The 23,963-nt window shown below is 41.2% G+C and overlaps 1 protein-coding gene across 3 annotated transcripts in view; it reads right to left on the bottom strand.

The window, feature by feature from the left end:
* DGLUCY (D-glutamate cyclase) overlaps nucleotides 1-23,963 on the bottom strand; it is a 64,591-nt gene that overhangs the window by 28,090 nt on the left and 12,538 nt on the right. Inside the window, exons 1-3 of one of the 3 annotated variants that reach the window (XM_067556311.1) lie at nucleotides 17,424-17,511; nucleotides 15,999-16,110; nucleotides 8,660-8,813 (exon numbers count right to left, since the gene is read on the bottom strand). In XM_067556311.1, coding sequence (XP_067412412.1) covers nucleotides 8,660-8,813; nucleotides 15,999-16,110; nucleotides 17,424-17,501 — 344 coding nt within the window. In that variant the 5' untranslated portion in view covers nucleotides 17,502-17,511. Of the gene's footprint in view, nucleotides 1-8,659; nucleotides 8,814-15,998; nucleotides 16,111-17,418; nucleotides 17,512-23,963 lie in introns of those variants that run through there. The other 2 variants (XM_067556313.1, XM_067556312.1) reach the window with 2 other exon arrangements.

The raw sequence follows: 23,963 nt of genomic DNA on the forward strand, positions 1-23,963 counted from the left end.
GAATTACTGTTACTTTGTCTAATCATACTTTGTGTATGACCCTGGGAACCATCAATATGGGGGAAAAGCATATAACAGATGTCTGCTCCAATCAAGGAGAAAAGCATCCCTCATAGACTTGGTCCCCAACCCTGCTCTGGAGCAGAATAAGGGGCATTTTCGATTCCTTTGAGTTGCAAATAGGTCGATGATAGGGTGTACGTAATTGTTCAACTCCCATTTGTGTTTTAGTGTAAAGTGCCTGCTGAGCACATCCGCTATTGTATTCTGGCACCCCAGTAGGTCTGAGGCTGAGATGCTAATTCCATGCTGGATGCACCATTTCCATAATTTCATTGCCTCTCTGCACAACAACTGAGATTGGGCTCCTCCTTGTCTGTTTATATAGAACATGCACGCAATGTTGTCTTTCGTGACTTTTATTGTTCTGTTCTTTATGACTGGGAGGAAGTGTAAGCATGCATTGCGTACCGCATGGAGTTCTAGCAGATTTATATGTAGATGTGCTTCCGACGGTGACCATCTGCCCTGGGCAATGTGGTGCAATAGATGCACTCCCCATTCCATTAGGGATGCATCAGTAGTGATGAAAGTGGAAAGAGGGTCCTGAGAAAATGAGATTCCGATTGTCATGTTGTTTGGATGTACCCACCAGAGTAGTGACTGTTTGATTGTGTTGGTATTCATCAGTACTTTGAAGAGACTGTGTCAGTGTGGTTTGTAGACTGTTGCGAGCCACACCTGTAGGCAACCTATATGTAAGCGTGCGTGTTGCACCACTGATCTGGTGGTTGCCATGTGGCCCAGGAGTTGCAAACGTGTAAACTGTCAGAGTAGGACTATTTCTTATGGATGATATTAGATTCACGATGGTGGCAAATCTCTTTTCTGGAAGCAGTGCCAATGTGATATTGAATCCAGGTGGGCGCCTATGAACTCTAATTGTTGTACCGGAATCAGTGTGAATTTTTGCTGATTTATCATTAGGCCTAGTTTTTTTAATAGGGCTATCGTTTGTTGGGTAGCTGGTACAGTCATCCAGATAAGAGGATATTATTATTCCATGTCTGTGAAGGTAAGCAGTTACCACAGCCAGCATTTTTTAAAAGACTCTTGGTGCTGTGGAGACACCAGAAGGTAGTACTCTGTATTGATAATGATTGTCTCCCAGAAGGAATCTGAGAAACCGTCTGTGTGCCAGATGTATGGTGACATGAAAGTAGGCATCTTGTAGGTCGAGCACTGAAAACCAGTCCCTCCATTCCAGTGCTGGTATTATAGTTGATAGTGTGACCATCTTGAATTTCTGTATTCTTACGAATTTGTTTAGCCTCCTGAGGTCCAAGATGGGTCTCCATCCTCCGCCTTTCTTCTGAGTTAAAAAGTAGTGGGAGTAAAATCCTTTCCTTCTGTTTTGATGTGGCTTGGATTCTACTGCACCTAGAAGTACTAGATGATCTACTTCTTGTTCCAGTAGGTGCTTGTGAGATTAGTCCCTGAAGGGGGTTGGGTAGAAGGGATGGAAATGAAGGGGATGGAGTATCCCATATGAATAATCTCCAACTCCCATCTGTCTGATGTTATGGACTCCCAGATGTTTAGGGAGGGGTGGAGACGATGGCCAGATTGGCTTGCAGTGATTATTAGCACTGTATGAGGGAGGTTGTTCAGGCTCTCGACCAATTTTTCAAAATTGCTGCTTTACTGAAGACAACCGCTGCAATGTTGATTGGTTGGGATGATTCTGTTGCCTTCTCTGGGGCGTGGACTTTTGTTTTCTCCTTTGTTGGGCTGCCTCTACCATGAGGGATTTCAGAGGGGGATGGGTGAACAGAAACTCAGCTCCTTTAGAGTGGACATAATATTTTTTGTCTGCTCTTTTGCACATCGGAGGGATGGTAGCTGGAATTTGCCAGGTGTTGTTGGCAGACTCCATGAGTGCCTCATTCATTGGCAAGGCTATTTTGGATGAGGTTGTTGTATGCAAAATTTTAAAAAGTTTGTGGTGAGTCTGAGAGATTTCTTCCAATGGTATCTCTAAGTCTTGCGCCACTCTTTTAAACAACTGTTGGAACTGGCTGAAGTCATTTCTCCATCTCCAATATCACCACTGCCATCTTCCAGTGGAGACAATGAGGATGAAGAGAAAGGTTTTTTTCCCCCTCAACACTTCACCACATAGACTGATTCCCCCCCACCTAGACATAGGGGGCATAGTAGTAGACACTGGCACCACCCATGGTATGTACTCCCATGGCTCAGTCGGCCTATACCATTCCCGATGCGCTTGTGGGTGGGGCCGGTATTATGGCCTCATCCAGAGATGAAGAAGAGTTATGCAGTGTTGTTGACTCTTCCTGTTCTGACACATCTTCCACTTCTTCAGTGACTTCAGGGAGAGGTTCTCTAGGCAAATGGGTTGAGCAGGATGGTGATGCAGTCATGTCTCTACAAGAGCTGGGTGATTTGCTGTATGCTCTTGCAAATGATAACTATGCATCCCAATTGCGCCATGATATCGGGAATGGTATAGGCGGACTGAGCCATGGGAGTACATACCATAGGTGGCTCTGGTGTCTACTACTATGCCCCCTATGTCTAGGTGGGGGGGAATCAGTCTATGTGGTGAAGTGTTGAGGGGGAAAAAAACCTTCCTCTTCATCCTCATTGTCTCCACTGGAAGATGGCAGTGGTGATATTGGAGGTGGAGAAATGTCTGTGCCAAATAGAGGTGAATGTGTGTGTGAGGGGGGGATTCTAGATCCTAAGACTCAAGGTGGTGGGTCTTTGCTTTATGTTTCCCACTCAGTGCCATGTTGTTACTCAGTACCGATAGGGGAGTCAATGCTGAGATTTTGATTGGTTCTGTTGCAATCAGTGTACGTGCATGACCAAGTACTGCACTTTCTGCTGGTGCCATGGTAGTTGTCCATGCCATGGCACATGACGATGCCATACTTGGGATCAGTGTCATATTTAAACACGGTGCTGATTTCAGTGTTAGTGCCATGGTTGCTGGTGCTGAAACATGTACCGAGGAGGAGGTCGTGTTTTTAGATCTCGACACCACACTGGTGTGCTGCTTATCTTTCGGTGTCATTGCAGCTATGGTACCAGGCGGGTTAGTTATTACTGCTGGTTTTATCGGTGCATTTTTCTTTTTTGGTGGGCTTTTCGATGGGGTTGAAGCCCTTTTTCGGACATATCTACCTCTCGGTAATGGGGAGGATCCATGTCCCAGGTCACGGGAAGGTCTCAGGGACTTTTCCATGAGGATTATTTTGAGCCTGAGTTCTCTGTCTCTTCTGGCTTGTGCCTTTAAGTTCTTACAGTGGGGGCACTTTTGAGAAATATGTCCCTCACCGAGGCAGCGAATGCATTGGGAATGCCCATCAGAGAGTGGCATGGCATCCTTGCATGACGAACATCATTTAAAACCTGGGGAGCCAGGCATGATAGTTACTATGAACAACTACTCTAAACTATACACTAATAAAAGAAAAAAATATATTTATATATATTAATTGGGAAGGAATAATAATTGAAAAACTGACTAAACTACTAGAAAAAAAACTAATGCTAATCTATCCTATATAACTGCTAACAGTCTATGAAAAGAGGAGTTGCAGGCTCCATCTCGGACCGTGGATGTTTGAGAAGGAATTGAGGGGCCGCGAGACAACTTGAGTCTGCATCATCTGATCGAGCACGGCTTGAGGAAATCTCTGATCCAGACACAAGGACGTGCCAGACACCTGGAGTGGAGCACCCACAGGGACACCACTCAATGAAGAATTTTATTTCCTTCAGGAATTTGTTCAACTCTTCTAGATCTAAAATAGGATTAAGACACCCCCATTTTTTCCAGGGGATGAGGAAGTATCAGGAATAGACACTCTACTTCCTGAGGTACAACAGGGCTTCCTCTATGGTCCCTGCCTGAAGAAGAGATTAGAACTCCTGTTGAAGGGCAATTTTGTGACAGTGGTCTCTGAAGAGGAATGTGGCAGAGGGCTATGCTTAAGACCCACTGATCTAATATTAGGTGGGCATAAGTACTTAGTAAGTGGGATAAACAACTGGTAAACAAATGATGGGAAACAGAGGGAACTATGGCAACTGGTTCACTATCCTTGACAAACCCATCAAAATGCCTGTTTGCATGAGGCAGCTGCATAGGATGAGCCCATTGATGATGAAGGTGGGGGGTGTGAAGGGCGTCTCCTATAACCTGAAAGCCCTTTTTCATTATTGGATCTTGGGATCGAGGATCAAAACCCTGGTGTCTGTATGACTGCTGAGGATGAAACTGCTTTCTCAATGCTGGGATATAGATCCCTAGGGATTTGAGTGGTGCCCTGGAATCCTTAAGACTATGAAGCCTGTCATCCATTTTCTCTGAAAATAGCAAGGGACCTTCAAAAGGAAGATCCTGGATAGTCTGTTGAATCTCTAAAAATAGCCCAGACAACTGTAACCATGAACACCTTCTTATAGTAAATCACTGATGCCATGCTTTGAGCAGCTAAGTTTGTGCCATCCAAACTGTCCTGGAGGACAGTCCTGGCAACCAGATTACCATCTCTAACACACTGTATTCCATGTCCACCCTTATGGTGTGATTACGTGTCATTCATGTTCACCCTTATAGTGTAACTGTGTATTGTTTAATGCAAAGTATGTCATGTAAGATATTTTTTGAATGCTCATGACATACTAAACATTATTGTTATAGTAGTATGTTGCTTGCAATGTCGTGTCTGGTTATGAGGCTCTGCTATGTAATATTCCCAAATATGTGTCTCACACAGTTTGAAGCAGATCCAGGCAAACACTGAATGCAGAGTGAGAGTTCACAACTCACAAAGGCATACATAAAACAGTCTAGCTCTTCCAGGAACAATGGACTGGCCTGAGCATCTGATAGGGTGTTGCTCATTTAACTCAAATGGGGGAAACCATGCCGGACATTGCCAATCACCTGACCCCAGGGGATGGCGAAGGAACAGAGGTTTCAGGCAGACACATTTTGGTCTCTTCAACTCTCTCCTGTAATCCATTTACAGGACAACACCAAGACTGCCCATAGGGGAGGAACCTGATTGGAGACCGACCAACGAGCCTGTGGTGAGAACCATCTAAAGATTGTAAGGCTACTGAAATGTTAAGTTTAGTTTAGACTGCAATTTGGTTTTATTTCTTCCTGATCAAATCTGATTTATAGTCTTCTGGCTTATAATCACTTAAAATCTCTCTGTACTTAATTTTTGTTTTATCTTCACCAATTCATGTGATTTGGGGTGTGTGTAGAGCAGTGTTTCTCAATTGGTGTTCTGCGGAACCCTGGGGTTCCACAGGAACACTGTTGGGGTTCTGCGAGCAGCTGTTCTCCGCGCCGCCGAGAGCAGCTGCTCTCCGCGCCGCCGAAAAAGGGAAGATGTCCCAGATTTTTCAGCGGAGGGTATCGAGTGTAAGTGTAATTTAATTGAGAAACGCTGACCTAGTCGTGTGTATATAATTTGCTTATTTCAACATTTTTTTTTGCCCCATATGTAAAAATACTGTTAAGAGTTTGGGAGGTTCCGCAATTATTTATCGAGTTCAAAAGGGTTCCGTGGCCAAATTTAATTGAGAAACACTGGAGTAGAGACTTCATTTAGAATGACAGAGCTGGTGCATATCAATTTCTTTGATAAATTGACTACACAATAGCTTGCGGAGTCCAAGGGGCAGCACTGAACTCTGTAAGACAACAGTTCCTAGGGTTGCATCTTGGACAGGGGATAGTGACTGCATAATCCCATGAGTGGCTGGTCAGAAGCACTCATTCACTAAGACAGGGACCATTTGTTTGCAGGAGGCTGTGTGTGAGCTGACCCAGGAGTGAGTGGTTCACATAGTGGGGCAAGTGCAAGACGGGCCCCAAGAGTGGGGGGATTGGGGTGACATAGCGATATATCGGTCCAGATTGCAGAGGGGAACGTCAGACCATCTTCAGCCATTACTGCAAATTCTTGTCTATAGTCCTCTGATAGCTTGCTTTTAAATTTCATAATGTTCTCCAAGACAGTGAAGTCATATCGATTTAGAAGCACCTGTTCGTTTGCAATCCTCAGTTTCAGGCTTCCTGAAGAATAAAGCTTGTGACCAAAAAGATCCAGCTTCTTTGAGTCCTTGCCTTTTGGGGTGGAAGCTTGTTGCTTGTCTTTCCTGCTCATTGGCAGCTGCTGCAAGAGAACCTGGGCCTGGGGGTAGGATGTTAATAAAAAATTCATACCTTTTATAAGGGATAAAGTATATCCTTCCAGCTTAATTTGGTGTGGGGGGCAGGAAGGAGGGTGTCTGTCAAACAGATTTGACGGGCTCCATGATGAATTCATTAATTGATAAAGCTACTCTGGTCGGGTTCGCCAATACCAGGATGTCCACCAACTTGTGATTGCTTTCATGGACCTCTTCTACCTGAATGTCAAGTACAAATGCCACTCTTTATTAAAAGATCTTGATGAGCTCTGTGGCTCTCTGGTGGTGGTGAGTCACTTGATGGCTCAAGCGCCTTCTCTGGTGATGAAGATGAGGATGCAACAGGCATCTGAGGTGGTGGATGATCTGTGGCTTGTGGAAAGGAGGGTGCATGAGTGGCTTGTGGCTGCTCATTACCAGTCTTAGTACTGGCACCAGGGAATGATGTTCTCAATACTGATGCCTCTGGTGCACTCTCTATGACAATGAGCGAGATGATTGAGAGGAGGTCCTAGTTGGGAGTGGAGATATTTCACGGTATCCAGAATGGTCACAGACATGGGCCCAGGACCCATCCTTGTCCTGGCCATTGACTTTTAGAAGGGGACCAATCCTGGTGTTGTTGCATAACCCATGGTCCCAATGACTCTGATGGGGGAGGTATGTCCTGGGTGGGATACAGAGAACCTCACCTCTGAGTCCAAGGAAGAGGAGTCAGATGCTTCAGACAGTGGAGGGGCACATCTAGATATGTCTGGTGAGAGATAGTCCGAGCCCAGGGATGGTGGTATCGGGGAAAGCATCCCTCTCAATAATATGGATTTTTTTAGCAGCACCGTAGGATCTCAATGTGGCACGGTCTGAGGAATGGGCATTAGTATCAGCTGCAGACCTTCCATTGCTGGAGATAATGGTACTAAGGCTAAGCAAGTCTCTTGAGGCTGCATATGCCTCTGGGGTGGTTGGGATTGGCACTGTTTGCTGGCTCTGCAAATGTCTTTCAGGGAACTTCCTCAATTGATGTGGCACAGGCTCCAGAGGTGGCGATCCCCTCTTGGGAGGAGATGAGTGTTCCATAGGGCAGGAGGGGAGTGTCTCTCTCTCCGCCAAATGTTTTATTGAGTCTCTGCCTCTGTCTAGTTTCACTATTGATGCCATCAAGCAAGGAACTGAACCTGAGGAAGGCTTACTCCTTTTCTTCATTACCAGGGAATGGTCCCGAGGAGCTGCAGACATCTCTGGTGGACCACTCCATACCAAAGTTGATGTACTTGGGGTCCTTTCCCCATGTGATGCCTCTGATGAGGGTTGAAGTGCAGCCTCCATAAGCAAGCACTTAAGTTTCGCTGCTCTATATTTTTTTGAGCAGGGATTGAATCCTTTGCAAATGTGACTTCTGTTACTAATGTGGGGTTCCACCAAACACTTCAAGCAGACCAGGTGTGAGTCACAGACCAGCATGGTCTTTACTCGGGTCCAGCAGGACTTAAACCCTGGTGAACAAGGCATCGTTCTAGTACTGAAAAATTAAAAAATTTAAATCTAGCACTAAAACTAACTATAATTAACAAACTACTAATTTACAACTAACAGTATCTATACACTAAAAAGAGTGAGGGAAGCACTTGTTCCTTCAAGTCTGCATCACTCCAACAACTGTCACTGGAAGAAGAAACTGAGGCAGGTCAGGGGAAGCTCTGTTCTCTTATACGAGTATGCAGAGGCCCACAGCGACAGAGGGCATTTGAGACACCCTGATGAGTACCGCTGACGGGAAAAAATATCTCCAACATCTGAGCATGGTGCACGTGCACACTCAAAGTGGAACATGGAATCACTCAAAGAGGAACTACACAACTACATGTTAAGCCAGCAACCTCTTGCACACATTCAAACCATCTACATGTTTTATTCTTACTAGGCAAATGCCCCTGAACAGATCTCCTTGTCTTGAGCATTACAAAATTAGAAAGCCGCTGTTCTTCAGAGTTCTGACTCTTGCTCTGACTGCTTGTTCCACAAGTCAGTCTCCTAACCACTTCTGAGCAGTGTAGAGCCACCACATCAGTGCTGCTGTTAGATAAAATAGAAATGGGGAAAAATACTGTAGGCTAACTCTGAGGTCTACTACTGAGAGTCTTTGCAACTAAAAATTACTCCATTTTTTGGATCACTGAAACAATTGAAACATTGACAACATGATAAAGAGATGTTTTGTAAAGACCAAGGATAATGGGCCAAATTCTATGCCATTGCATCAATCCATTTACTTCAGTTGCAAAGATGTAATTGAAATCAAGTTGGCCTCATTATGTATAAAGCTGTGGATGGTCCGATTCTGGAAAATGTTATCTTCCAATAATCTCCAGTATCCTCATCAGACCTGAATGACAGCTAGAAAGACTTCCACACTTACCTGATATCAGAATTGCTGCTCAGAGAAGGGCATTTCCATTCACCTGGTTTACTTCTATACAGCAGTGGGAGAGGTCCATCATTTGCATGGCAAAACTTTTCAAAGTCATCAGCAAGGGATTTGTGCAAAATCACAACATTTGCCTGCTTATAGCCTTAAAGTATTTAAAGGAACAATTATCAGTTACTAATTCAATTGTTTATATAAGTGACAGTAATATATTTGTATGGATCTTAGCTAGAGATTCTTCTCTCTCGAAAAAGAATTTTTAACTATAATGCAGACTATATAGTTACATAAAATTTCACATTTTTTTGAAAGACTCTTTATAAAATCTCTCCTAGATATACTTAGTTAATGTCTACTGCAATCATTTTAGTAATTTAAGTACTTGACACTCACAGATAATATTAGAGGCTTGAAAGGGTGGCTCTTCTCTAAGAAGCTATTTTATTGAGGAAAGCTAGAAGCTTACAATGATTTTGATTAAATAGCCTGGCAAATTGATATACTGTAGAACGGATTATCTTATTTGATGTAACTATTGGCATGGAAATAAAGAGTTGTGAATTTTGTGCATTTAGCATTTTATTTCTCTTGTGTTAATGCAAAACTGCAACTCAAAACCAGTCTAATAAGTAAAAATCTTTCATTACACAGCCCATTTTTCACAGGCGTTTGAAACTTGGCCTTGGAAATGTACTTTGGGTTGCAATTTAGCGCACAGGATTTTCGCCAAGGAGTGAAATGTTGTCTGTTAGATTAGATTCAAGTCATTTCAGCTATTTCTAAATTATAGGAGGGAAATTAATAGAACTGTTCATTTCAGACACATGTCTGCAATCAACTCAGAATCAGTTTTAATTTAAAACATGTCATTTTTGCAGGCTGCTCTTCTGTATTAGGCCTCTAGTGTCTTTGAGATTTTTCAAAATGAGAACAAACGAAAAAAAGCAGATATTCAGCTTTAAACAGCAACTATTAAAATATTTTATTTTTTCCATATGTAATGCTCATTGACCACAAACAGGGATACAGTCAAAGGAGCAAGTCTGGTCTACAGTATAGACTACACAGATTATTATTCCCTAAAATACAATTTTTAAAGGTATTTAGGTGTTGCAGTACTCAGTGATATACCTTGACTTTAGCAAAGCTTTTGATACAGTCTCCCACAGTATTCTTATCAGCAAGTTAAAGAAGTATGGGTTGGACGAATGGACTACAAGATGGATAGAAAGCTGGCTAGATCATGGGGCTCAACGGGTAGTGATCAAGGGCTCAATGTCTAGTTGGCCGCCGGTAACAAGCGGAGTGCCCCAGTGTTCGGTGCTGGGGCCAATTTTGTTCAACATCTTCATTAATCATCTGGAGCATAGAGTGGATTGCACCCTCAGCAAATTTGCAGATGATACTAAGCTGGGGGGAATGGTAGATACCCTGGATAGTAGGGATAGGATATAGAGTGACCTAGACAAATTGGAGGATTGGGTCAAAAATATCTGATGGGGTTCAACAAGGACACATGCAGAGTCCTGAACTTAGGATGAAAGAATCCCATGCTCTACTACAGACTGGGGACCAACTGACTAGGTAGCAGTTCTGCAGAAAAGGACCTAGGGAATACAGTGGACAAGAAGCTAGATATGAATCAACAGTGTGCTCTTATTGCCAAGAAGGCTAACAGCATATTGGATTGCATTAGTAGGAACATTGCCTGCAGATTGAGGGACGTGATTATTCCCCTCTATTTGGAATATTGTGTCCAGTTTTGGGTCCCCCACTATAGGAAGGATGTGATCGAATTGGAAAGAGTCCAACAGAGGGCAACAAAATGATTGGGGAATGGAGCACATGACTTATAAGGAGAGGCTGAGGGAACTAGGCTTGTTTAGCCAGCAGAACAGAAGAGTGAGGGGGGATTTGACAGCAGCCTTCAACTACCTGAAGTGAGGTTCCAGGAAGGATGGATTTAGGCTGTTCTCAGTGGTATTAGATGACAGAACAAGGAGCAATGGTCTCAAGTTGCAGTGGGGGAAATCTAGGCTGGATATTAGGAAAAAATGTTCACTAGAAGGGTGGTGAAGCACTGGAATGCGTTACCTAGGGAGGTGATAGAATCTCCATCCTTAGAGGTTTTTAAGATGCGCCTTGACAAAGCCTTGGCTGGGATGATTTATTTTGGGTTGGTCCTGCTTTGAGCAGGAGGTTGGACTAGATGACTTCCTGAGGTCCTTCCAACCCTAATCTTCTATGATTCTAAGGACTATTTGTATGAAGGTGTTTTGCTGCAAGCCTGACGTTTTGACCCACCTTGGGAGCTGGGCCTTCCTGGTGTCTATGGTCTGCGTACTGCTTGTTTTCCCTTTTTGCACCTTCAGGGTGGTTTTTAAGCACCTCCTGGATATGGTGAATTCATTGGATCCTGTCGGCAGCTGCTGGGTTCAGGGAGGCTGCTGGCAAGGCCAGGTGGAAGTGAGGGTGGAACCTGTAATTTGCACAAAAGGGACTCTGCCCCATGGAGGCATAGTCAGTATTGTTGTAGGAAAAATCAATAAGGGAGGAGGGAAAAACAGTTATATTGATGGTAGCTGACAAAGCACCTAAGAAATTGCTCTACTAGTTGGTTCACCCTTTCTGTCTGTCCATCTGTCTTGGGGTGGTAGGCAGAGGAGGTAAAAGTTCAAATGTCCATCACACCAAAAGTGTGAGACATACTGTGGGCCTTGGTCCAAGGTGATACAGTCTGGAAGCCCATGAAGACAGATCACATGCATCACGAGGAGTTGAGCTGTTGTTTTAGCGGAAGGCAGACCATTACAAGGGATGAAGTTCGTTATTTGATCAGTTGATTTTCAATTGTCAAGACCACCATGTGGCCATCGTAGTCAGGGAGGTACACTATGAAATCCAGGGTGATCCAGGCTCCAGGTCTAGGCACAGTCTCCAAGGATACTAGCGTGCTAAGGGGCTTAGCACAGGGCATCTTGGTGTGTGCACAGAGGTCACAAGAGTCAGCATAGTCCTGGACTTCAGCATGCATACGGGGCCACCAGAAGAAACAGAAAGCCATGTGGAAAATCTTCACTGGTAGGCCATTTTGGCCAACTTGAGTGTCATGACAGATATGGATCACTTCTAGTCAGGGGTGCCCCAATAGAATGTATACACACTCATCAGAGTAAGTGATCGCATCCTGTGTGGAGAATTCCATTTTGGTTCTAGCTCTTGTTTTCTCAGGCTGTCCTGTCACTTCCTGGGCTAATGGATGCCCTACAAAGGAGATTGGATTAGATCAAGTAGGTCTTGGTGTATTGTGCACTAAGGAAGTGGCAAGAGTTTAGGAGACAGGGTGGTTCTTAGTCAAGCTCCTTGCCCTCTTGGTAGGATTGAGGGATAAGGCATTGCCTTTCCCATTCCTGGTTCCCAGGCGATGATGAAATAGAATCAGGAGAAGAATAATGACACCTGAGTTGTCTTTGGTTTAAGGCTCGAGCCTTATGCAGATATTCAAGGTTCTTATTGTCAGAAAGGACTTGCACTGCGTGTCGGGATCCCTCAAGGTAATGGTGCCTCTCTTCAAAGGCTGATTTAATTGTGAGCAGTTCCTTATCTAATATCTCATAATTCTGTTTGGCAAGAGTGAGTTTTTGGGACTAGTAAGCACAAGGGTGCAACACTTGCTGCGGACCATGCCTCAGAGAGAGTATGGCCCCAATGGCTACATTGGAGGCATCAGCTTTCACTATGAAAGCCTGGGCCAAATTCAGATATGCTAGAATGGGAGCGGTTGTGAAAGCAACCTTGAGCTGTTCAAAAGCCTGGTCAGCTTTGGGTAATCAATTAAAACTGATGGCCTCGCAGAGGAGATTGGTCATAAGGGCTATGTGCCCTGAGAAGCCTGGAATGAATCATCAGTAAACATTTGAAAAAGCCCAGGAAGTGCTATAACTCTTGAGGTGACCTGGGCACTGCCCAGCTGTGGATGGCCTCTACCTTCTGAGAGGGTCCACCTTGACACCCTCTGAGAAAAGTATATAAACCAAGAATTCTGTGGAGGATTGGTTAAAGGTATATTTTTCTAATTTCATGATGAGGCTATGCTTCTGTAGTCTTTCCAGGATGGTATGAACATGGTAACAATGCTGCTCAGGATTATCTGAAAACACAAGTATGTCATCGAGATAGATACTGGTCCAGGATGTCTCTAAATATGTTGTTCATGAAGCATTGACAGATCCCAGGAGAGTTGGTCGGACCAAATGACATTACTAAATATTCAAAGTGCCTATAGCAGGTTCAAAAGATGGTCTTCCATTCATCTCCTGTGCTAAGTTGTAAGTGCCCAGGAGGTCCACTTTGGTGAAAATTCTGGCAGACCGCACATGATCTAGTAACAGAAAATAAGGGCAGTGACGTCACCTGGTTTAGGGCCCCATAGTCTGTGCAAAGCTGTGGAGGTGGAGTGCAGAATGAAGCCCTTGGCCAGGTTTTCTTGGACGTATGCATTGTGGCAGCCGTCAGCTCCCCTCTAGTGGGTTCCACGCTTCTATTGCCTCTAGTGGGCCAGGGTGCGCCCAATCACCCCGGCTTCCCTAAGGAGGGGGGTAGGGACCCGGGCCCACCCACTCCTCCGGGTCCCAGCCCAGGGGCCCTATGAGAGGCAGCCATGTGCTGCTGGCACTGTTTTCCCAGCTGCACTGCCTTCCCCTGGGCTGATTTTCCCCCTCCTTCTGGCTCCTTGAGCCGGATACCTTCAATTGTCCACAGGCCTCTGTACTCTATTCTTCTCCTCCACTTTAAATCAGCTTACAGCACAGCACAGCACAGCACAGCACAGCACAGCACAGCACAGCACAGCACAGCACAGCACAGCACAGCACAGCGCTCCTACTCCTCCTGCTTGTGCCCTGACTGTTTGGGGCGGGGAGCTTTTATGAAGCACCTGGCTGGTCCTTCATTGGCCCCAGCTGCCTCTAATTGCCCCCTGATAGTATTTAGTCAGTCCGCAGGGAACAGAGCCCTGAGCATTCTCAGGCTCACATACCTTCCTTCCACCACTCTCCTGCCGTCCCCTGCCCTCGCTATCTCACAGCATGAAGTTCTGCCAGTTCTGGCTTGGACATTGCATAGATCCATCAGTAAGGGACCTTCACCCAGGGTTGCAGGTCTGTGGGGTAGTCATAGTCCCAGTGTGGAGGTAATATGTCTTTGTTCTTCTTTTCAGAAATATCCACATAATCCCAATTCTTTTCAACAAGATGGGGACTCAGGCTTGGGAGTGACTACTGGCTAGCCATGGCCATTTGGAGTTCCGCCCAGATGCCATTGCTTCCAATTGTCTTCAAGAGCTTGCCTCTAGCTCTTGGGATGTGCCAACTGGTGTAGCATGAACAGTGGAACCTTCTGGGAATAGTGCCTGTAAGAGTGCTCACATGTCCCTCCTACCCCACCTGTCCACGTTTAAGCACATTTGGAGTGTGTGACTATAAAAGGAGGCATGGCACCAGCTGCCCCCTCAGTTCCTTCCACTGCTGGTGCAGATTACTTAATTTAGGACTTCACAGAAGAGAGGAAAGTGGGCAGGGAGTGTGAATATGCAGATTACATCTTGCAGAACTCCAGTTACATGTAAGTAACCTTCATTTCTTCTTTGAGGATCCTCTGCATATTTCCACTTTTGGGTAGTTTGGCAAGCAGTTATTTCAGAAATGGATACAGAGTCCTAATTAACAAGAACTGAAATACTGCTTTGCCAAATGGAGCATTAGGTGTGGCTGTCAAATCTAATGCATTATCTTTAGTGAAAATGTGAACTGAATCCCAAGTGTCAGCTTTGCAATATTCCAATAAGAGGAACATGCCTAGAACATGCTACAGATGTAGCAACTGCTTTTGTAAAGTGAGTCCTAATACCAGCAGAATGAGAGAGGGAAGAAATATTATAAGACTCGTCTATACATTGTCTAATCCATCTAAACAAGAACTGGGCAGAAATAGCTTGGTTCTTGTCCAGCAGTATCCGGTATCCAGCATGGGAAATAAACCATTTTGGAGAAGCCCTAAAAGCCCTAGTCCTGTCCAGATAAAACCCTCTTTTGCCTCTAAATAATGCAATCTGGATTCAACTTTATGTGCATGATGTCTAGGCATGAAAACTGAAGTGAGGTCTAAGAACCACATTGTCCTTCTGAAAAATAGTATAAGAAGTAAGATATTGCATTGCACATAATGCATTGCTGACCTTTTTTTCCGTAGCAACTTGAACCACTGAGTTGTATATTTGTGGAAGAAATGATTTGCGAACTAGACACGGTTCTAACTTATTATGTGTAAATGGGACTCTTGGTGATTCCAAAGGCCTCAAATGGATACATTTCTGAGACATGGTACCCAACCCATTTTGCAAATATCTGATCTAATTATTACAGTAGAGAATGGGTGTTCAACAAAACTCTTTGAGAATATTTTCTGGTCTCACCCACCACATTAGAGATATTTGGATTTTTCTTGGATTATCTTGAACATGATGTCCATGCTGGGTTTGAAATTGCTTGATTCACAGTGTTGAAGTGCCTTCATTCTGAGCCTGATGTATGGTGTCACATACATTGTTGAGACCAGGAGGCCTAATAAAGTCAAGTATATCACTTTCTGAGAGGGCTCCTGAAGTAGTCTCTGAATACTGGAGTGCAATTTCATGATTGCAATATTAAAATCAGTGGTTATAACCTAGTTAGGAAGGATCAAGTGGGCAGAAGCGGAGGGGGAGTCACGCTCTATGTCAAAAATGGCATTACCTGTTTCCCAGACACTGATAATTCAGAGGAAAATGATCATGAATGTTTATGGATCAATATCCTAATAGATTAAAGACAAGATAGGTATAAATAGGGTATTAGCTGATGTTTGCTACAGACTACCAAATCACACAAAGGAAAAGGATGACCAGCTCCTTACGCATCTATCTGTGTGGGGGAAAAAAGCTACATGATCATGGGGGAATTCAATTTCAATGACAGATGCTGGAAGTCTCATGCTGCCAGTAATAAAACATCCTCAGAATTTTTAACTATTATAGATGACAATTTCGTAATTCAAAATCTTTTCCACCCAACATGGGGAAATTTTGTGTGACTTAATATGGATTTGGAAGACTAACTTTAGACACCCAGGATGGGATTTTCAAAAGAACCCAAGTGAAATAGATGCAAAAGTCCTGTTGACTTTCTGTTGGACTTTTGCATCTATTTCACTTATGTGCTTTTGAAAAATCCTGGCCATTTATTATTATCTAGGAATGGAACTCATTTGTCCACCTACAGTTGTGTTCACTTACCCTCAGCTATTCCAGAAGTATTACTTATATTGAATTTGTTGAATCGAATTAGACTTCTGACTGCAAGGGGAAGAAGAGATCTCAAGCCTCCTGAAAAAATCATCTTTTCATCCTTGAAGAGAAGAATGATACAATTATTATGAACTTAAAAACACAGCAAATGCATTTTACTATTGCTTTAAAATGAAATTTGTTGCAAAACTTCAGTTTCAAGGTTTGTGTTTCCTCTTAATGCTCTACCAGGTCTTCTCTATTTGCAATTCTCAGTCTCAAAACAAAATGCAAATCATAAACTCAAAGCATTGTTTTACTGAACAGTTTGCGATTAAATGGAGGCTGAATCTCCTAATGAATTAGCCACCAACATTCAGTTTATCAGTCTGGCAGTAACATAAAATCCAGTTAGCTGCAGTGAGGCAATATATAGATTTTATTCATTTTGGTAAGTGTTTAACTTCTGAAGTATTTGGTTTCCAAAAACCTTTTTGATACTCACAAATGTACAACTAGATTAGTCCATCAGATTTTGATTTGTAGAACTAATTTATTAACAGAAAAAGCCTTTGTTATAATCAGATGATATATTTTCTGAATATAATTATAACCTTAATACTTTCTATTTATATAGTACTTTGAGGAAATTTAGACACAGAAATGTTTAAGTGACTCATCCAAGGTCATGCAATGAGGGTTTTTCTAGACTGGGAAATGTGGTTGAAGTCATATGTGTTACCTAACCCTGACCTATCCCTGATCTTTTGTAGGTGCAGGTTAACACCTTTTACCTTGATTAAATTAATCACAATTCACCCTAGGTACCACATTCAACCTCAATCTGTTAAACAGACATAAAAGGGGTTAACTTGCACATACAATAGGAAAACAGTCAAAGATAGGTCAGGATAAGGTAACATGAGATAGCTAGCCTGACTTAATTTGGGACATTTTTTCTAATCCAGACAAACCCTAAAAGTATGTGTACACTGCAGCTGGGAGCAAGCCTTCCAGCCTGGGTAAACATACTCACAGTAGCAGGGCTCAACCTAGCACGCTAAAAAGAGCAGTGTGGACATTGCTGCACTAGCAGAAGCTCAGGCTAGCCACCCAAGAATGGGCCTGAGGGGGTCAGGTAGGTCCAAGCTCAAGTGGCTAGCCCAATCCTCCACTAGAGCAGCAACGTCCACACTGATATTTTTATTGTGCTAGCTAGAGTCTTGTTAGAATGAGTCTGTGTACCCAGGATGGAAGGCTCATTCCCAGCAGCAGTGTAGACATATCAAAAAGAGAGAGGAAATTAGAAGCCAGATCTCCTGACTCCCAGCCCCCCTTCTCTAACAACTAACCTATGCCATCTCAAGACTATGCTCAACTGTTTGTTAGTAAGAAAATTAAAAAAACACCTTCTAAGTAGTCAAATTACCTTACCGTTGAGGTTATTTTTAATTCTGGAGAAACCATTATTGTTGATGTAATTCCTAAAGAAGCAATGATGGTTTTAAACATAGAAAATTCAGTGCTGTTCTTTTAAAAGCTAATGAGTTAATGTACAACACGTTGTTAGGGGTTTTTTGCAAATGGTATCATCTGTTTTGTGTTATTACCATGACAATGCAAGATTCCAGTCCTAAGGTGTCATACATGAACAACTTTACTATAATAATTTACACTTCTGAGCAACTTAATTATTAATTAACTTGCACTAAGAGTACAGATGGGTTTTGATTGTGAAATTCTGATCTGATCTTGGGTCCAAATTTCAAAACTCTTCCCAAAGTTTGAGGTATTCCTAAGTGGAGTTCTGGTTTGGTCCACTGTGAAATTTAGATAAGATTTGGGGTCTGGATTTTGCACCCTGTACCCTCAAAACTTTACACATGTTTATAATAGATTGGCAATCCAAATCAAAAGAGAATCTGCATTTTTGTTCTTGTCTTTTAGGGATTCAGACAAACAAAAAATAACTCTATCACATTTCCTTTACAGTTTATTCTGTCTTATTTATTCCTGCATGAATGAGTTCTTATGTTCTTATGTTATGAATGAGTTCTTCTAGGAAAATCAGTTGAAAATCTTCAACTTGATCAACCCTAGAAGGAATTCCAATCATAAGAGCTTCATTTATCCATGAACAGAGAAAATGTCTGTAAAAATATTCTTCCAGCTAGTCAGCTATCATGAATATGTATAGAAAAGGCCTTTTTTTTGTTTTCTGATTTACTGTAATATTTCAAGGATCACAGCTGTGAAGGGAAAAGAAGATGAGGTCTCTGTTTCTGCTGAGAACTGATTTTTAGTAATGGCTGTAAAAGCCTGAGATGGAAAGTGCCTTCCTAGCAGAAGTTTAAATCTTAGAATGTTAAGCGTTAACAAAATAGTTAAGAGGCCTAGACGCCAGCAGGGATGGAATGCAGAGAAAGACCTTGTAACTTGGATAAGAAAAGTTGCAAGTACTGAGCTAAGAAAATTCCTAGATAAGTAGTTTTTTTAGTATGTATGACCATGGAAACTGTGACGTATAAAGACTTGTTTGTGTGAAGCTATAAAGCTGTTAGAATTTAGTTTTAAGTTGTCATTCCTTACATTTGAAGGGACTACCTTCTTTACGTAAAGAATAAACTCTGATTTTGCTAATCTGTTGTTTGGCTAATTCTGGACTATCCGCTGGGCAATGGACTTGTAAGTAAGGACCCCTGAGTTTGGGTTCTTCCACACAGCATAGCTGCCATCTTCAATTCCTTTTTTGAAATAAGGAAATAGAAACAGCTACTTTAGAAATTTCAGGATTTTTAATTATACGAATATCAGAAGAACATGAGGTTGTTCTCCAGTACCACTAGATTGTTTCAAAACAATGTGTTTCTTGTTCACTGCCACAGGTGTATGGGTAAGTTTATGTAGTCAAGCCTGAGCTAGGTTTAACATAGCTAGCTAGAGTTCCAGAGTAAGGAAGCTACAGCATCTTGGGCCTCAATGCAGCCTCTACAAGCCTGCCAAGAATCCTAGATAGTAATTCAGGTGGTTAGCTTGCTCTGAAGTTGATTTGTGTGTGTACAGTGAAATTAACATTTACCAACATTTATTGATAAAAATCTAATCCTTCTAAGCCTCACTACAGACGACTAAATCAGAAAGAGAAAATTGATGAGGCGTTTCTACAACAAATAACAGAAATATCCAGAACATAAGACCTGGTAGGAATAGGGGACTTTAATTACCCAGACATCTGTTGTAAAAGTAATAGGGTAAAACACAAAATCTCCAATAAGTTCTTGGAATGTGTTGGGGACAACTTCTTGTTTCAGAAGGTGGAGAAAGTAACCAGGTGGACAGCCATTTTAGACTTGATTCTCACTAACAGGGAGGAATTGGTTGAGAATTTGAAGGATGAAGGTAATTTGGGTGAAAATGATCATAAAATAACAGATTTCATGATTCTAAGTAAAGGAAGAAGTGAGAGCAGCAGAATAAGGAGAATGGATTTCAAAAACGCCAACTTTAACAAACTCAGAGAATTGATTGGTAAAAATGTAAGGAGAAAAGGAAGAAAATCTAAGGTAAAAAGGAGTTCAGAAGCACTGGCAGTTTCTCAAAGAGACAATATTAAAGGCATAAAAGCAAAGTATCTCAATGTGAAGAAAAAATAGGAAGAATAGTAAGAGGCCAATATGGATCCATCAGAAGCACTTTAATGACCAGAAAATCAAAAAGGAATCGTGCAAAAAGTGGAAATATGGACAAATTATTAAGGATGATTACCAAAGAATAGCAGAAGCATGTAGGTAGAGAATCAACAAAGTTAAAGCACAAAATGAGTTGCACCTAGCAAGGAAATAAAAAGTAGTAAGACGAGGTTGTATAAATGCATCAGGAATGTGAGAAAAACAGAGGAAAGTGTAGGTCCACTACTTAGCAGGAAAGGAGAGCTAATTACAGATGAGACTGAGAAGGCTGTCTTCACTAAAACACTTAATAGTGACCAGATACATAACACAATTAAAATGAACAACAATGGGGAAGGAACACAAGACAAAATAAAGAATAGATTAAAAATATTTAAATAAATTAGATGTATTCAAGTGGGCATGGCTGGATGAAATTCATTTTAGGGTACTCAAGGAATCAACTGAAGCAATCTTGAAACCATTAGCAATTATCTTCAAGAACTCATGAAGGATAAGTGATGTCCCAGAGGATTGGAGAAGGGTAAACATAGTTCATATTTTTAAAAATGAGAACAAAGATCCGGGGAATAATAGACCAGTCATCTTAACTTCAAGATCTGAAAAAGTACTGAAACAACTTATTAAGCAATCAACTTGTAAACTCCCAGGGGATAATAGGGTAATAAGTAACAGCCAACATGAATTTGTCAAGATCAAACTATGTAAAACCAACCTAATTTCTTCCTTTGACAGGGTTACTGATGTTGTGGATAACAGGGAAGCAGTAGACATGATATATCTTGATTTTAGTAAGGCTTTTGACACAGTCCCACTTGACACTCTCATAAGCAAAGTAGGGAAATGTGGCTCAGATGAAATTACTATAAGGTGGGTACATAACTGGTTGAGAGACCATACACAAAGAGTAGTTATCAGTGGTTCACTGTAAAGCTGGAAGGACATATCTAGTGAGGTCCTGCAAGGGTCTGCCCTAGGTCCAGTACTATCTGATATTTTCATTAATGACTTGGATAATGAAGTGGAGAGTATACTTATAAAATTTGTCTGACACCAAACTGGAAGCCATCACAAACATTTTGAGGACAGAATTAGAATTCAAAATGACCTTGACAAATTGGGAAATTGGTCTAAAATCAACATGAAGAAATTCAATAAGGACAAGTGCAAAGCACTACACATAGGAAGGAAAACTGCACACCTATAAAATGGGTGTGACATCGTGCCAGAAAGGGTTAAGAATAAGCAGGCTGAAAAATCCGAACATGACCTTAAAAAATATGTTGAAAGGAAATACAAATGGTAATTAGGACCATTCACTGTAAAAAAGCTAAAACTCTGAATTTTTATTGTTTTGCAAGTAAATAATGGCTATGTATGTCTGTATTTACCTATAAATCTTTTTAGTGATTATCAATGTAATCAAATAGTTCCTGTCTGTCATTATATTCTGTTAATTTAGGAATCAAAAGAAGATATTAACATTTAGCAATGTTGCTGTTTTCATTTCTGTTTAAAGTTTAAGAAATTACTACCTGTAAATGGTTGTAAACAGCCAATTACCTTGTGCTAATGTAGCTTATTACCAGTGTGCATAGGAAATTAGGGGGTTTCTACGTCAAAGCCACAGTAATCACCTATTAATTGCGTAAGGAGATACTTGCTACCAAGAAGATGTCAATGTGCCTACCAGGGATTTATAAAAGGTCTTTATGGCCCCAATCCTGTTCATTTTAGGACTGCTTAAGCTTTGACAGGGAAGGTTTGAGTCACACGTCTAATATCCCAGCTTGTCTGGATCACTCTGCTATTTCTCATGGAAGAAATTATAGACTCTATATATGGACTATCAGACTATATAACCTGTGAAACTAATCCTGGAAGAACTTTTGCAACTCAGTTTATATTCTCTACTATGAAACTGACCTATATATTTTATTCTCATCTGTATGTACAATGACAACCAATAGTCTTTTTCCTTTTCAAAAAATAAATATTAGTTAGTTAATAAATATTGGTTATAAGCGTGTCTTTGGGTAATATCTGAAATATTCATTGACCTGGTTGGTAATGTGCCCAATCCTTTGGGATTGGTAGAACTTTTTAAAATATGATGGACAAAGATTTTCAGTAATCTCCATCACATTTGACTTGGCTATATGGGTAGAAGTCAGAGAGCTGGATGGCTTTAAGTGAACTGTGATTTTGGCTTCTGGATAACCAGTGAGGTAATTAGAAGCTGTTTGTTGCTGTCTTGGTTAATCTAATTTTTAGAAATCGCCACCAGTATTTGGGGGTTTGCCTGCCCCATTCTTTGCAGTTTTGCCCTAATTAAGCGACCTCAGCAGGACTTCTCTAGAGGCCAATGTCACAGTGGGGATAACTCGCTTGGCCGTAGTACTGCTGAAAAGGATCTGGGATTATAGTGGTCACCAGCTGAATTTGAGTCAGCAATGTGATGCAGTTGCAAAAAAAAGTAATAGCATTCTGGAGTGTATTAACAAGTGTGTGGTATGTAACACACAGGAAGTAATTATTCCGTTCTGCTCAGCACTGGTGATGTCTCAGTTGGAGTACTGCATCTAGTTCTGGGTGCTACACTTTAAGAAAAATGTAGACAAATTAGAGAGAATCCAGTGGAGAGCAACAAAAAAGATAAAAGATTTAGAAAACTTGACCTGAAAGGAAAGATTTAAAAAAAGGACATGTTTAGTTTTGAAAAAAAAAAAGACTGAGGGAGGAATCTGATAACAGTCTTCAAATATGTCAAGGGGTGTTATAAAGAGAATGGTGATCAATAGTTCTCCATGGCCACTGAAGATAGGACAAAAAGTGATGGGCTTAATCTGCAGTAAGAGAGATTTAGGTTAGATATTAGGAAAAACTTTCAAACAACAAAGATAGTAAAGCATTAGAATAGGCTACTATGGGAGGTTGTGGAATCCCCATCTTTGGAGGTTTTTAAAAACAGGTTAGATAAACACCTCTCAGGGATGGTTGAGGGTCTACTTGGGTATCCTGTGTCTTACATGTCTCTTTGGATGTTCATTTTGAGACCCAACATATCCCTTGCTATTTTAAGAATGTGAACTCTATATGGTCAGTTGTAAAAGAACTGAATTTAGTTTGTAATGCTATCTAAAATATAAAATAATTCTCCCACTTTGTATTAACAACACAATGAAAAATAACATATTCTGAACTACACTACTATATCCTGACAAAAAGTGGAACTTCAAAGTTGGAAAAATATAATCTTCTTTAAGCATCTTTGTAAATAAAAGCATATATTAGAATATATCCAGAGCTATGTCATTTATATAATACGTGTGGCATTGCAAATGTATCATCATTAGTTCAAAATGTAAACTAACTACTCATACTACAAAGTATCATACAAAACAAAGAACAGTATGACTAAGAAATTGCAAATATCACATTATCACTTTTCTAATAGATAGTTTAAATATTAGGGCCACATCCTCAGCTAGTATAAATCTGTGTGGCTCCACTGAAGTCAATGGAATTATGCAGATTTACACCAGCTGATGATCTGGATTTTAGGACTTTAAGTCATCCTGTTACCATCTGTATAATAATTTTAAGGTAGGCCAGATTTTGAATCTGAATGGCTTTATCCTGTGATTGTAGAAACCTTGTCTTTTTTTTTTTTTTTTTAAACGTTGTTGACTGATCTAAGACTAAATTGTATAAGCTTTTATAAGCTGCAGAATATCATTTCTTTAAGTACTCAGACTGAAAAGGAATTTTCCCTACATGCTGCAGAAGACAGGAAGTGAAGCAAACAGGAAACTTTTCTTTCTAATAAAAAAAGCTTTCTAAAGACAGCTTTAGAAAGGGTGAAACCTACAAACTTTGCAAACCTGGCAGATCTTTGAATTATGGGCATGGTTTCATCTCAGGTCCACTGCAAGGATCAATTTTTTATTTACAACTCTGTTGTCTTGTGTAATCAAAAAACCTGTGTCAGAAAGATTACTCAGTACTTCAACACAACGTAAAGGGTGTATTAATATACAGAAGTGCTAAATTACACCAGATAAAATTGCAACAAATTGCTTTAGCTAACAGTAACGGAGACATGTGAAAATATCCTTCAGAAGCTTCAATGTCAGTTATCATTTCAGACTTACAAATACTTAACCAAATATTTTTTTAAACAATTTTATGAAATTAAAGCATTTCACAAAACTTTTGTTGGTTGAAAGTGTGATATCTTAGCAAAAGTGATGGGTGAAGCTCTTAGGTGATGACTCCAGAAACA

The sequence above is a fragment of the Emydura macquarii genome, unplaced genomic scaffold (genome assembly GCF_026122565.2).
Source record: "Emydura macquarii macquarii isolate MOO-44397 ecotype Brisbane River unplaced genomic scaffold, CSIRO-AGI_Emac_v2 contig_1713, whole genome shotgun sequence".
NCBI classification, from domain to species: Eukaryota; Metazoa; Chordata; order Testudines; family Chelidae; genus Emydura; species Emydura macquarii.